The sequence below is a fragment of the Sinocyclocheilus anshuiensis genome, unplaced genomic scaffold (assembly GCF_001515605.1).
Source record: "Sinocyclocheilus anshuiensis isolate Anshui unplaced genomic scaffold, SAMN03320099.WGS_v1.1 scaffold1549, whole genome shotgun sequence".
NCBI classification, from domain to species: Eukaryota; Metazoa; Chordata; class Actinopteri; order Cypriniformes; family Cyprinidae; genus Sinocyclocheilus; species Sinocyclocheilus anshuiensis.
In genome coordinates, this window is record NW_015538373.1 from 1,255,481 (window position 1) to 1,270,126 (window position 14,646).

Genomic DNA, 14,646 nt, shown 5'->3' on the forward strand with positions numbered 1-14,646 from the left:
TCGTGTGGACAGCGAATCCGTATATTTTCTGAAACGATGACATCATCAGCCCACGTCTCGACCCTAGTCAGACACTGCTACATCACATAACAGCAACAAAAACATGAACAAACACTGAACGATTGTCTTTTTATTAACTAACATTAACACAGACTAATAAACGTATTGTTCGTTTGTATACCGCGCGCAAGGTTTATGCGCAGAGTCCAAGTCTTCTTCTCTGTTTTTAGTGTATCTCTGTGGCAGAATTACAGCGCCACATGCTGGTCTGGCATGTATACTACATCGTTTTGTGTCGGTTTCGTGTGGACGCAGATATTTCCTGAGACGAGGGAAAAAAAAAGATCGGATAGGGAAAGCTCTGGCGAAGCTTGTGGACGTAGCCTGAATCATCTAGTGAAAGAATGCACTCTAAATGCGCACACACACTAGTCTAGACTTCACGTAATGTATGCATGCACTTTGTAGTGGTGTTTTGAAAGTTTTTTGCAAAATACTCGATAATGTCAAATCGCACATTGTTAAAACAACAATTACGATAAAAAGATCGGATAGGGAAAGCTCTGGCTTCGTGTGGACGTAGCCTCAGTGGCCACTCTTACACCAAACAAACTGAGATTAGAAAATACTGGGACTGAATAGGTGTGAAACCATATCCCCCTTGATTGCTGAGTGACAGACTTACAGCGATGGTGCCGCAGACGGCAGCCTCAGTGTTTGGCTCTCCAGTGTTCGTATTGTTTTTGTTAGTTTTTCCTGTTTTTTGTTTCTCAAACACGATCAGTTTTACATACTTGGCAATAAAGCTCTTTCTGATAAAGTTCTGATTCTGATCTGATTCTGATTGCTGCTGACTTTGTGTGGTACAAACAAGCATTGGTCTTCTTATTAAATATAGCATTTTAATGAGAAATAGATTATTATTTGAAACATTCATTTTGAAGAAAGCCGATATAGTTATTTCAACAGAACAGCAGAAATTACATAAAGTACTTGAAAGCAGTTTCTCAACCCACTGAATGGGATAGTGTGTCATACATGGTTTCTGTAACAGGAGTGTATGGAAGGCTGTAAGCATGTGCTCGTGTAGATCATTAACAGATTTAGCTTGGACAAGATCCATTTCAGCTGGTGACATTTCTCCAGATGAGGGCAAATGATTTTGTGGGAAACCTGTCATATTTACAGAACTTGTGCTCGAGGGGGGTTTGTGTCGCGTTTAATGGGCTGCGGTTCATTTGCTGTAATCTAAGAAAAGCTTTTGATTCCATGGCTATATCAAGACAAAATAGGTATTTACACTTATAATACACATTTAACTCTAATTCATTAAACAAGTTAAGTATCATCTCACTCTCAAGAGGTTATTTTCAATTCATGCAGAGTACAGCAAGAAAGATTTTGGCCCTGTTCCCATGAGTCAAGTGGCATGTGTTTAGATTTAGTTAAACTTCCTGTTAAAAAAACAAAAAAAAAAGAAAGAAAGAAAAAAAGAAAAAAATATGAAGGAAAAGCATTAAAGGGATAGCTAACAGGCACTTAATAAGATTGGATAATAATGGCAATAATAATAATTAATGCTAATAATAATGGCATTCTCCCTATTCTAGAAATAACTCAAGTGAAGGTTCTTTTGCACAAAAATAATACAACTAAAAAAAAAAAATTCCCCCATCCCAGCTAAGGTTTTAGAGTAGAGAGATTAATCTGTCGACATGTCAAAAAGTTAAACCTGAATTGCATCAAGGAATATAAAACCCAAATGAAATCTTATAAAAAGTAAAGTGTACATTTGGTATACAAGCAGATTTTGAGATTAAAACCATCATAGATATTTGAAGCTTTAATATACTGTTCTTGTGGATTCACTCTTGTTAATGAAAATGCAATGGCTTTACAATGTCATGCCATAATCCCGCAGTACATATATATAATTTTCTCTTTTTTTTCAGACCACTGTGCTATATTTCATTAGAAAAAGACTGAAAAACAAAAATACAAAAGCAATTTATAGGACATTTCTCACAAAATGTGCACAGCTTCTTTTTTTTTTCATCCCTCTGAGAAATGTATGGCTTTATGCTGACCATTAAATAAATGAGAAATTATCCAATTTTGTTCACGGTGCTGCAAAAAAGCATGACACATCAGCAATCACAACGTGTACATTATGCGAAGCAGTACGAAATAGCATGAATTGATTATGTTCAACCATAGATACTGCACTCAGGCACCGAAGCGACTCGACCTCGCTGAAGAACAAGAGCGCGAATCTGAAAATACAACAGAGGAAGCCCACGCAGGATTCAGTTCACCTGTCGAGCGGCAATAAACGGCAATCGAGAAAACTGGACGTCCAGCAAGAAACGGTGGACGTCCGTCCTGAACTCACTGCCAAGCTCTCTTAGAGGGGTGTCATATGAAAGGACAAGACGCTGTACAGTTAATGAATCCTTACGCTGTATAAACCTCATCTAAAAGATGCATGATAACAACATGGTAGTGTCTGAAATTAATTACTGTATTTTGGTTCTGCCCTTATACATCTCTAAAAATGTGTTAACCAGTAAAGAATGGCAGTTTAAGATGTACCTTTGTTCCCTCAAAGTAAAATCAAGGCCTCTGTGTCACTGGATGTTGAATTTAATAAGTATAATAGTGATCTTTTCTCATATTTTTTTCAGTTTATGAAATGACAGACATGCTAGGACAAATATGATACAGTCATTTTTTTTCTTTGTTTCCTTTAGTGAACTAAAATGATTTATCTCTGTATTTTTAGTTTCTGTTTAACAATTACACTTACAAAGTTGTTATTACATCAAAAAAGCAAACCAAAAGATTCCAAATCAAACAGAGAAAGAAAATACAAAGTATTCTCTCTTTTTTTGTTTTATTCGTTCTAATTGTGTTTTCAGCAGAGTTTGGTAGTCAGCTGGTCTGATTGTTTCAAGATTTCTGTGTTGTACATGTCCAAGGCATGATTCACGCGAATCATCTCGCTGTTGTTGAGCTTGAGTCGATGTTTCAGCATACAGGAGAACAGGTCCAGCTGGGGCTTCCCAGGGGCCACTGGAGGGGCCAAACGGTTAATTCTCTCCCGTATGTCCAGCAGCAGGAGCATGATGGACGAGGACGAGTAGAACTGGGTCCCCTGCGTGTACGACTGATTGACCTGCTGCACGGCGCTCCTCAGCAGGTCAGCATTGAATCGCAGGCTGTAGCCGAACACTTGGATATCGGAGATCTTGATGTAGATCTGCCGCTTGTTGGGATCGGATAAGTCCACTGGGCCCTGGCCCGTGTCGTTCCGCAGGACGGTGGGCACCTTAGCGCGGCTTCGCAGGTAGATGTGCACAGTCTCGAAGAAGGTCTTCCAGCGGTTTCCCAACAGCAGGGTCCAGTTAAAGCACTGCGAGTTCTGCAGTCGCACCTTCTCCCAGCGCGGGTATCCGTGCTCGCCGAACGGCATGCTCCAACCCTCCGAGTGGCTTCCGCTGAACGGGTTCACATAAATGAAGAACATGGGGTCCACACTGCTGTTGCGCATCTGGCAGATCTTCATGGACAGGCCTACGATCATGTGCAGGTAGTCCATGCGGTTCTTGTTGCTCTTGAGCGTCAGCGACATCCGCTTGCGCCACCGTGGGTCGAAGAAGGTCTCCAGGCGCACCTCATTGCTGATGAAGGTCGTGTGGATGTGCAGCCGTGAGTCCATCTTCTGCAACAGGTACTTGAGCTCTAGGTCCTGGAAGTCCAGGTCTGTCTCGAAGCTGATGAACTGCTCGCTGCGCTCCGAGTCCACGTTCTGCGGCTCGCAGCGTCCGCGGTACAGCTTGTAGCCCTTGTTGCAGGAGCCGCATTGCGAGATGTTGGCCAGGCTGCACATGGCACAACTGTTGTTGCCGCCGATCACGCAAGGGATGGGCCGCTGGCAAAGGGTGGCCCCCGTGTGGCACACGCACATGCGCTGGCTCTCCAGGAAGGCTCCCCAGAAGCCGTTCTCGTTGCAGTAGAGGAACGACTGCACACGGTTCAGCCACTGTAGCACCGATCTGAAAGCAGACAGAAAACAGTGCAGTCAAAGCAGGTGAGTAGAAGGATCCATTAATAATTCAGCGTTAAGTCCAAAGGCACAAAGCTAGCGCCTCAGCCTCCTGATGTTTGTTACAGTCTAATCACTAAAATGGATAATGTATTCTGTCAAATTTTCCCAATGCACACCTTGTCTTTTCTCTCCCCGTAGGCATTTTGCCTTGTCATTCTGAAAGCCTTTGGAGCTTCTCTGCTGCATGAGGGGAGAACTGAACACCTGAATTTTGATTTCTGGTAGACAAAGTGCTAAAGGTTATGATGACATGCTAATGAACCCAGAGTGTAACAGAGTCAGATGTGAGATATTCTTGATATTCCTGACTTTCATTTGATGCTAGAAACACAAAAAGGCAATGCTGCAGTTAGCTGTGCAGTTCTTTGACTTGAAACAAGGAATTCTCCTTGCAACCAGTTTGTGGAGGATAAACGATGCTATGCAATACTGGCATTTGTTTGGCCGGTGTGTGATTATCAACAGAGGATCATTTGCAGTGTTGCTTTATCATGTACCATAGGAACTTTATGGATGTAAATTATTTGTTTAAAAGTTAATTTTTATTAGTAATGCACAGATACTGATACTGAAATCGGTATCGGGCCAGAAGTCACATTTATTTTTTATAGCACTTTATATAATACAGATATTTTCAAAGCAACTTCACAGTAATGCACAAGAAAATATGAGTGTTACTGCTGTAAAACTAATAAAAATGAATAAAATTTCAGCTATGAAGCATCTCTATAGAAGACAATAGTGTTATTCAGCTCAGTGTAGTTCAGTAGCAGTGTTGATGTTACAAAGTGAATCAATTATGAAACAAGTTCAATTGAGCTATAAGCAGCTCTACACAAGACAAAAGTGCCATTATTCAGCTTAAGTTAGCTCAATGTTGAGTCATTTCAGTTCGTAACATTGGCTATGTTTCCATTCACATATTTTGTGTGAATTTGGGATATCATGTAAAAAAACGACACAATATAAAAAAATAAAAAAAATTATTAAAAAAAAGTTAAATTTGCAACTTTAAAACAGCTAGTGCCAATGTTGCAAAATGGCATTATTCAGCTCCGCTCAGTTCAAATTGTCTTCTTATACCATAGTGTCAAAAAATTTGATAAAATACACAAAATGATAAAATGAACAGTGAAAGTAACAGATGCTTGAGGAATGCATTTAACAGGCATAATTAAGCATTACAGTGAATAAAGGAAACATTTAATAAACCTCTTTCCTCTTTTGTAAGTTTCTTTGCATAAAAGTGTTGATAAAAATAATATGATGATGAATATAATATTTTGTTTTCTCTAACCAATATTTAAATAATATTAATAATAATAATGAACATATCACTGTACAAACCACAAATCCTATGCGACCCAGTGGAAGTGTGATTCATTAAACACTAACTAATCATATAAAAGTTTTCCTATTTGAAATACAAACATTTCTGAAACATAATGTGCAATGGAAATTGAAAGCCTTCATTAGTCACTTATTGTGAACTATATGCAATTTCCATAGACTATCAGTAGTGAAATTAAACTGTAAACTTATTAGCATCTCTCTTAATATAACTGCACATGGTATTCAAACATTATTAGATTTTCAGTTCACTCCTGATTACTTGACCAATAAAGAGCTTAAGACTAGTCTCATTTGATTTGAAGCCATACGCAGTTGACTCATTTGTGACATTTGATATTGTATTTTTTAATATTCATTCACAATAAGCAAGCTTTATGCAGTCTGACTCCCATATGTTATATTCTCTAACTGCGTTTCCCAATATGGATTTCAGAGTGGCTTGCTGGTTTTATTTTACACAATTATTTGTTTTTCTGAAACAAGTGGCTGACTTGAGTTTGCCGTGGGGGATGAGATGGAGATGACGAGGAAGAATGCTATTTGTTTTCACATCATGTTTGTAATGGGGCATCAGAGCGCTCTGCTGCACAGACTGCATGACGTACATCACCGCAATTTCTCTTCAAATGGATAATGGAGGAGAGGAGAGAGAGCAGACTGTAGATGTAAGTCATTCTGAGTGGGGGGGAGGCCTGTATATAGGGTTCATTTCTTTTATTAAATTAAAGATGCTGCAAGTGATACTGCAACCTGTCAGATATCACCGGAATACAGTGAGTGTTTCAGCTCTCTCTGTCACTAGACTCCATAATCAGGAGAGAGAGAGAGACAGAGAAAAAAAAGTTCTCTTAGTTGGAGAACTTGGAGGCACCTCTGTACCAAGCAGGGTTATTATAGTTAACAAAAGCCATAAAAAACATTATAATAAATGATGATGGACTGTAATAAATATGATAAACTTTTAAAAAACAGCTGCTTTAAAATGCCTAAGACAACAAAATACATACATAAATATGCACATTTATTATAATAGATAATGATAAATGAATAGATATGATGAACATTTAACATAACAATAAAAAAAGATTTTATACATTTTTATAAAAATGTATATACATATTATTTCAGCTAGTTGCCACATTTGATACAGCAACATTTATAATTTAATTTTTTGTAACTAAAATTAAAATGCAAACTAATACAGTAATACGGTATCTTAATGATACTAAAATAACACTGGTACCAATCTCAACCAAAAGCTCCCTAATATTGTAGTGGTTAGTTTTGCATAGCAAACATCTTTAGAAAATGTTAAAGTCTGGTTATTTCTACAACATTGTTTGTTTCTGCAGAAAACGGCCACTAAGATGACAAAAAAATGCATTAAAAATATGCACATAACACCAGTTAGGTAAGACTCTCTCTTTCACAGCTAGGCACGTACAATATTTATATTTATACAAAGCATATGTACAAACACAAATGTTAAAAGCACATAAGTAACTCTGCTGTCTGTGCTCTGTGTGGGTGTAAATCGGGGTCGTTTTCTGTCCTCCGAATGCACATCATCACAGCTACGGTTTATCAGGTAGAGCTCAGCACAAACAACAAACATCTATTAATTACAAGCAGCCAGTAAGCGTAATTTTGGGGCTTTGCATAAACAGAAATGGCCAGCGTGGTTTGGTTATTCATTTAATTGCATCGTTTGATTTGATTGAATATCACACTGGCTTTTGCGATGCATCTAGTAATCAAATGGCAGAGAAATCCCTGAGGCGTGGCTCTATCTGTCAAGGCAGCGGCAGCTGTGCTTTTGCTCTGGTCAGAGCAATTTATCAGCATCAAAAAGATGTTTACATCTGCATACATATGTGATTCATGCTTATGTTTCACACAAGAGCATTTGGTGTCTTTGGACCCAAGTCTGTTTGCCATCAAAGCTCAGTTCGTCCAATTTGTATAAATGCAATGTGTGTGTAATTTGGGGTTCACAGGGCGTGGTCATGTGTTTTGGAGGCGTGGCTTTGGATAGTGATTTGCAGGGAGGGTGGGATCTTATGCTTTCAAAGCTAGCTTGCTATTGCTAGCCTCTCCGAAATCACCTACCCTAACTTTAAGTTGTTGATATTGTAATATGTTTTAGATGGTTGTAAGAGTGCATATTTTATCTCCCTAATCTGTTTGATTGAGCAGCTGGAAGTAAAGCATAGACAGTAAGTACACTCTTAAAAATAAAGGTGCTTCAAAAGGTTCTTCAAGCGATGCCATAGAAGAACCATTTTTGGTTCCACAAAGAACCATTCAGTCAAAGGTTCTTTAAAGAACCATCTCTTTCTTACCTTTTTGTAATCTGAAGAACCTTCTTTCGCCACATAGAACCTTTTGTGAAACAGAAAGATTCTTCAGATGGTGAAGGTTCTTTATGGAACCATTTAGACAAAAAGGTTCTTCTATGGCATCGTGAAGCACCTTTATTTTTAAGAGTGTAGTAAGTAGTAGTGCAGAATAAGGCATTAATATGTGCTTTAGAAGTACTAATAAACAGCCAATATGCTAGTAATATGCATGCTAGTTAATAGTGAGAATTGGTCCTTACAATAATAAATTAAATCATGTCACTTGTAAATATAATCTCATGTCCCTTTATTAAGGAAAACAAATTATTCGATCAGTTTTCAATGCACCCCTAAAGTTCTTTTGTGCTCTCTTATATTTTTCGAATTAAAAGCACATGCGCTGCTTGGGAAAAAGTAAACGTCAAGCGCTGGTTCATGTGAACTCTAGTAAGGTCTGCAGTTGGTATGAAAGCAAGTCGCCATGATTAACATGTAATGTATAAAATTTGCACATTTTAATTCTCCTGATGACACTTTTATACAGTAGTATATCGCTCATAGCTGCTTGGCTCGAAATAGCCAAAATTGCCTTCGAAGCAAAGCTAACATTGTTTTTGCCTCATGATGCATCCAAAAAGACGAGTGCTGTTCTGTGAGTTTAAAGATTTGGTGGTAAACCCAAATGGAGAAATAGTTTAATGACAGAGTGAAAGAGGCATCATCCTTTCAGAGTTATTACAGAGGTAAATAGCTGATGCTAGTACTGTCATTGATAACGCAAACACACTGTTTCAGACTGTATGGGAAGAGGCGTATGGGAGCACAAGGAGGCTGGATATCGAACAAGCAATCAAACCAAGTGTGGAAACGGCCTTGAAAGATCTCTTATTAGGAATTTTAGCCAGCAGGACATTTTTAAGGTTACTTGATCTTGGAATCTACTCAGGGAGAAGAAACAATAAAGGCAAAATATTCATGTAAAACTTCCATCAGCTTTTTTCTCAGCCAGGAATAAACAGCAGCTGACTTTGAGATGCTTCCCTAAAAGTAGAAACTGCACAATTTGCAAAAGGCCAATAACTGAGCAAAGTCGAGGTTAAAGCTGAGCTCTGGATCCTCTGCCCGGGTCTATGGACAGACCTTGTGCGTCGGCACTATTGCATCAAGAACGGACGAGAGGGAATATCTCACTCTCATGGTATATATATGGATTTGCCCTTAATATAGAAACAGCAGCGTAATCTACTTACCGCTCTCAAACCATTTCACCTGTGGGAAAATGTGCAGTTTATTTTAGCCCTTTTTGTGTTTTGTCTATGCAAAAGTTACAAAAAAGCATGTGCAATTTAATGTGTTCAGTTATTTATTTTTCTGTATTGTTGATAAACAATAAAAAGTGACAGAGCTGACCAGAAAATACCAGGTACTCTGAATTTTGAGGTGACAAGCTTGCATGAGGTTTCTTTTAGGTTGCATGAGAATGACATAACCAGATCAATTTTAAACAAAGCAAACATCATCTGCTCTTCATTTTTATGCAGCATCACAAAACAAAGCTTGCGTTTGACAAAAAACACGACAAAAAAAGAGAGAAACCGGTCACTTAAATGCACATGAAGTCTCACAATTATGACTTCCAAACTCCTAAAAGTAGGAGCTTCCGAGGGAAACTTGGCAGTAATCACAAGTAACCAAAGTTTGGAGCCAAATGAAGTTTTCTTCCTCTAGATAATTGGTGTGCCATCAAACTGGAAGCAGCGTGTCTGCAGAATGGAGTTAGTTAACTTCTATCTCTGGAGTCTATGGGGCGGATGGAGGCAGTTTGCTGCTAATAATGAGCAACGGGAAGCCGCTTGGTGTCAGCAGGAAACTCTTCCTCAAGCGAGTAGCCATCTTTCTTCATCAGGGCCTTCAGGCCAAAGAGCAGGTCAGTGGAGACAGAACAGACCTCCTAAGTGACAGCACAGCTAAGACAACAACATTGCCATTATTTAGGGCTGATCTGAGCTCAGACACTTATAAAACAAACACTTTCAGCTCTAAAATCTGATTGGATGAGTAGCATTCATCAGATGAATTCTATATCATGACGGCAAGCTATGCTAATGATATTCCTTGATGGAAGAACTGTACATTATGGTTATTGTAAGACATTTTTGGGGGGTTTATATCTGTATAATACATTCAAATGCCTCTAATTCTTGATATATGTAGTGCATCGATATTGTCTATCTTCAGAACCCGTCACAGGTTTCATATTTTGAATGCATATGTTTCTTGGGTTGTCATACAGTTGTGTGGAATATAATGACGTGTCTTTCAGAAAGCCGACGGTTGGCAGCAATAACAGAAACAACCTTCCCAACAAGTTTTCAGCCTACAGTTACAGATGCAAACTTTTGACATGCTTAACAAGATGCGTGTCAAGGAATTTGGCTACAGTTGTCGTATTCCTCTTGTTAAGCCACTCCTAAACCACAGACATCAGAGGCGTCTTACCTGGGCTAGCCTCAATATGGCCTCAATGTGTGTGTGTGTGTCATAAAAAAACTGTTTATGTTAAACTTTTAATAAACTGTATATTGTATAGGTTTCATGATTTCAATTAACATACATGCTTTTTGATTACTAAAATCTAATGCAACCATTAAAACAGAATCCAGAAATAATAATAATAATAATAATAATAATAATAATTAATAATGGAATAAAAAAATAACAAGAAAAAATAAAAAAGTAAATCAATATATATGTACAGTGGGAATAGAAAATAATCACCCCCCTTTAAAATGATCACATTTTTGCTGAAATGAAGACAGACACCAGTTAATCCAAGTATTATTAGGGCCTTAATAATACTTGAGCACTGATATTTGATACTACCATAATAGTGCATGCATTAAGCAGGTTCAGTTGAATTGCACAAGTATGTTTCTATCCGAAGTGTTAACTGAAGATGAGGTGTTTAACCATGGGGACTGTGTTTGAACTCTATGCTTTCCCCCAGAGATTGTTTACCATGGCGAATCGTTACCCCTGCTGCTTAGTTTATTCAAATGGGATGCTAATTTTGTGCACTGTTATCAGTTAGCTAAACTAGCTGCTCTGACTTTGAAGTATGAATCTAGTATGTTGCACATAAACAGAAACAGACTCTCTCACCCTCAGCAGAACAACACTCTACTTTGAAGTCCAGTGTTTAGCGAATTAGCCCTGAAAATCACAGGCAACTTTTCACAACGCTGAACCGATAACATTCCCTGCGCTTACCTGGAATTAAAATAGTCAGTTCCGTTCTGTATTCCTCTCTCTCTCTCTCTCTCTCTCTCTGTGCTATTGCCATTAAACATCCTTGATGTGAGCCCCACAGAGCTCTGACTCTGCTCTGCTCAGCTTTGATAACGCTTCAGCACAGACCTTGTCAAAGCCGCCACTGGAGCGTGGGTGAGCCACTTCCACATTAGTGACAGTTGATGCTCTCCTACTTTGTATAAACAGTTTTTTTTTTTTGGTCATTTATTTTAGAGTTAGAATTATTTACATTTCCTGAGTGTGCATATTATTCTCTGTTTGATAAGTCAAGTTTCCTAGTGGACAGATAACTTTATTTGTCTATATGTTTCAGGCAGTGCTTTTGACACTTTTTAATTGACCACTGCACTCTTTCATTTCGGTCCAGTCAGAAAGATTCTTATTTTATTTATCACAGGCTCATCTCATGACTTTTGACTATTAAGTCAAGCCATGATTATTTCTATAGCGCTTTATACAATATTGATTGTTTCAAAGTAGCTTTACATTAATAAAATGGAAAATAGGAGTGCTGTTGTTGTAAAATTAATCAATTATGAAACAAAACGTATCTGCACAGAACACTGAAAGAAGAAGAAGAAGAAAAAAAACTATGTCCTGGCAAAAAATTGCCAGTATTTTATTTTATTATTTTTTTCTGGACATTTCAGAATTATTTATAACTTCATTTTAATCAAACTGTTTAATAGTCAAATTCCCAGTGAAGTACTACACTGCATGCCGTCCTGAAGAAACATTGAGCATTTAGAGAAATCACTCACATGTGAAATGGGTTATATGTTTTCACAGACCAGCGGAGGCTAGCTACTTACTAGATCTACACAATCAATTGTTAAAAGATAGCGCTCTTGGGTCATTCTTCTGTTTGTATATTGTATTTTTAAATAGATTGAAGCAAAAAAATAGTAAGTTATTTTGCCAGAACTTACATGTTATTTTGGTAAGTAATCTAATGTTGAGGTTCTGTAAATCACTGAAATAAACATTTTGAGAATCTCTATTAGATAATGTTAGCTCATTAGCTAGATATCTTCATAATGTTAGGGCTGTAGTGTACAGTCAAATAATAATAATAATAATAATAATAATAATGATAATAATAATACAGCAGTGGTGTTTTCTGGTAAGATAGATAAAAAAATGATATTTTTTAAATGTAAGAAAAAAAATGGTTCTTTTAAGAATACGTCTCAAATATGTTTCAGCTAAGAACCAAATGTTGGAATGTTGTGATTCATCTGAGAGTTTGTTTATTTCATGAATCTTTTCAATTCTCTAAACTCAAAAAAATGCTGGGTTAAATATTGTTAAAAAGGGATAAACCCATGCTGAGTTATATTTAACCCAGCATTTTTTTAGAGTGTATTGAGAAAATGATTAGGAAAATACTTCCAGAACCAAAGGTGCTGACAGTGAACAGATAACTCTTAAAAATAAATCGTCTTTATTGGCATTGATGGTTCCATGTTGAAACTTTAACATCCATGGAATCTTTCGAGTCCACAAAAAGTTTCTTTGTTTTGTATGTTAGATTTTTAAAATGTTCTTCAGACTTAAAAAAAAAAAAAACAGTGTTCTGTTGAGATCTATTGAGGTCAGTTCTTGGAATACGATCCTATTTTCCTGCTGTATTATTCTGCAAGTGAACTTTAGGTCTCACCTCTCTCTGGGCATCTGGTGGTTTGGGTTGTGGTGGCAGCGAATGCTCAGACCGAAGAGTTTCCGGGCCGTGCGCTGGATCTTCAGTCTCTGGGCCTCCAGTGAACTCTGCAAGAGCCGATAGCGGTTCTGAAGGTCCCAGTCGCTGCCCCACAGCAGGTGCACGCTGCTCACCGGCAGAAAGTGTGTCGCGGGCAGACGTTTCAGAAACGACTTAAACTCATCTAAGGTGAGAAAGAGAGAAAGACAGGTGCTTGTACGGCGGAGGGCAAATGCATATCCACATAAACCACATATTGATACTTGGAATCTATTGTGGATGAAACCTGTTAAGAGTGATGGTGAAAAGTATTGACTTTTACGGACAAGGATTGATTTTAACCATAAACATCGTGTTAATACTATTCTGTAGAGAGCCTTCAGAGTTCGGTGCACACAGTCCATCTTATATCTTTCAAATATTTCAATGTCTTTTAAAGGCATCATGCAAAGCCATTTTATTAACGCTATGTGTCAAATTTTGAAGTGAAATATGATTTCCAACTAGAGATTAGAAAGGCTGCCTGACCTACAACAGTAACCTTAAACAATGACTAAAGAGCCGTTTGACTTTTAGTTAACATTAATAACTTTAACTAATAGTATGTGTGGCTTGGGAAACATCAGTCAAAAAAAAAAAAAAGTTTCATAGGCTGAGCAAGTTATTACCTTGTATTAAAAATTCTGTAGTATTTATTTATTTATTAATGAATGAATTAATGAATGAATGAATGACATGCACTGATTAATGGCAGGGTTTATCATTCATTTGCTATCCACAGTACATCCAAATTACACTTCTCATAATAACATAAAAAACTAGCATAACATATATCAAATTAAAATCTAAATCTCAAGATGGCTTATCAAATTGCAAAAGGCTGTGATTTAATTAAATAAGTATGTCATCTGTCACAGTTTTCTGTCAAAATAAAACCTTGAGCGTTTAACTCTTGCAAGTGAAGAAATTAAGCCATAAGTATTATAATTGTCCTACTGTACAGTAATATTTACAGTAATAGTTTACTTAAGTCCAGTACAAGTTAATGCAAATACTTTTTATTCTGTTAAATTTGGACACCAAAAATGGGTTGGAGCTCTTCATATTGAAAGTGCACCAGGTTGATGCATTTAACTTTAAAATGTACCAAGGTCCACCCCACAGTTTCACAAAATCCTGTGGAAAACACTGAATCATGACTAAATAGAAGTAATAGAGTGTTTTTCATGTTGACTTTAAACCATGTGTGGCCAATTCAGCTCCTCGCAGAGTTCAGCTTCAACCCTACAGATTGGACACCACTGCTTTAAACAAAAGATATGTCATATTTCATAAGGGAATCATATGGCAAAGTCATTTCAACCAGCAGTCAGACGAGCTCTAACTATGAACATGCATGTAGCCCGTGGCACATACAACAAATGTGTCTGTTTGAGTGCCGTTGAGGTTGGTTGATGGTCCATTTAAATATCTGCAGCACGGTCATATTGGGAATGTCAGTATAATGGTCTAAACATGCACTCATGGTGTTTAACAACTCCACCTGCTTGTTTCCTTTGATGTGTCTGATATGATATTAAAATGACACAGTGTGGCATCTGAATCCAGAAAGCGCCGCAGGCCCTGACGCGATGACACATGTCTACAGAGCGACTGTGTTTACTGGGGTGACACACACACACACACACACACACACACACACACATGCATAGAAGAGCTGTAATGATACAAACACTGTCATCTTTTCTCAGCAGAATACGGGAAATGCATTTTTCACTGGCTGCAAACATGCATTTAAAGGGTTAGTTCACCCAAAAATGAAAATTAGCCCACAA

The 14,646-nt window shown here is 37.7% G+C and overlaps 1 protein-coding gene across 1 annotated transcript; it reads right to left on the reverse strand.

The window, feature by feature from the left end:
- Window positions 1-2,896: 2,896 nt before the first annotated feature.
- On the reverse strand, window positions 2,897-12,995 carry LOC107683762 (BMP/retinoic acid-inducible neural-specific protein 1-like; the record flags this gene model as incomplete). The annotated part of the gene is made up of 2 exons (XM_016479819.1): window positions 2,897-4,055; window positions 12,773-12,995. Coding segments are annotated over 2 exons (1,364 nt in total), but the record flags the coding sequence as incomplete, so codon positions are not given.
- Between the last annotated feature and the right edge of the window lie 1,651 nt (window positions 12,996-14,646).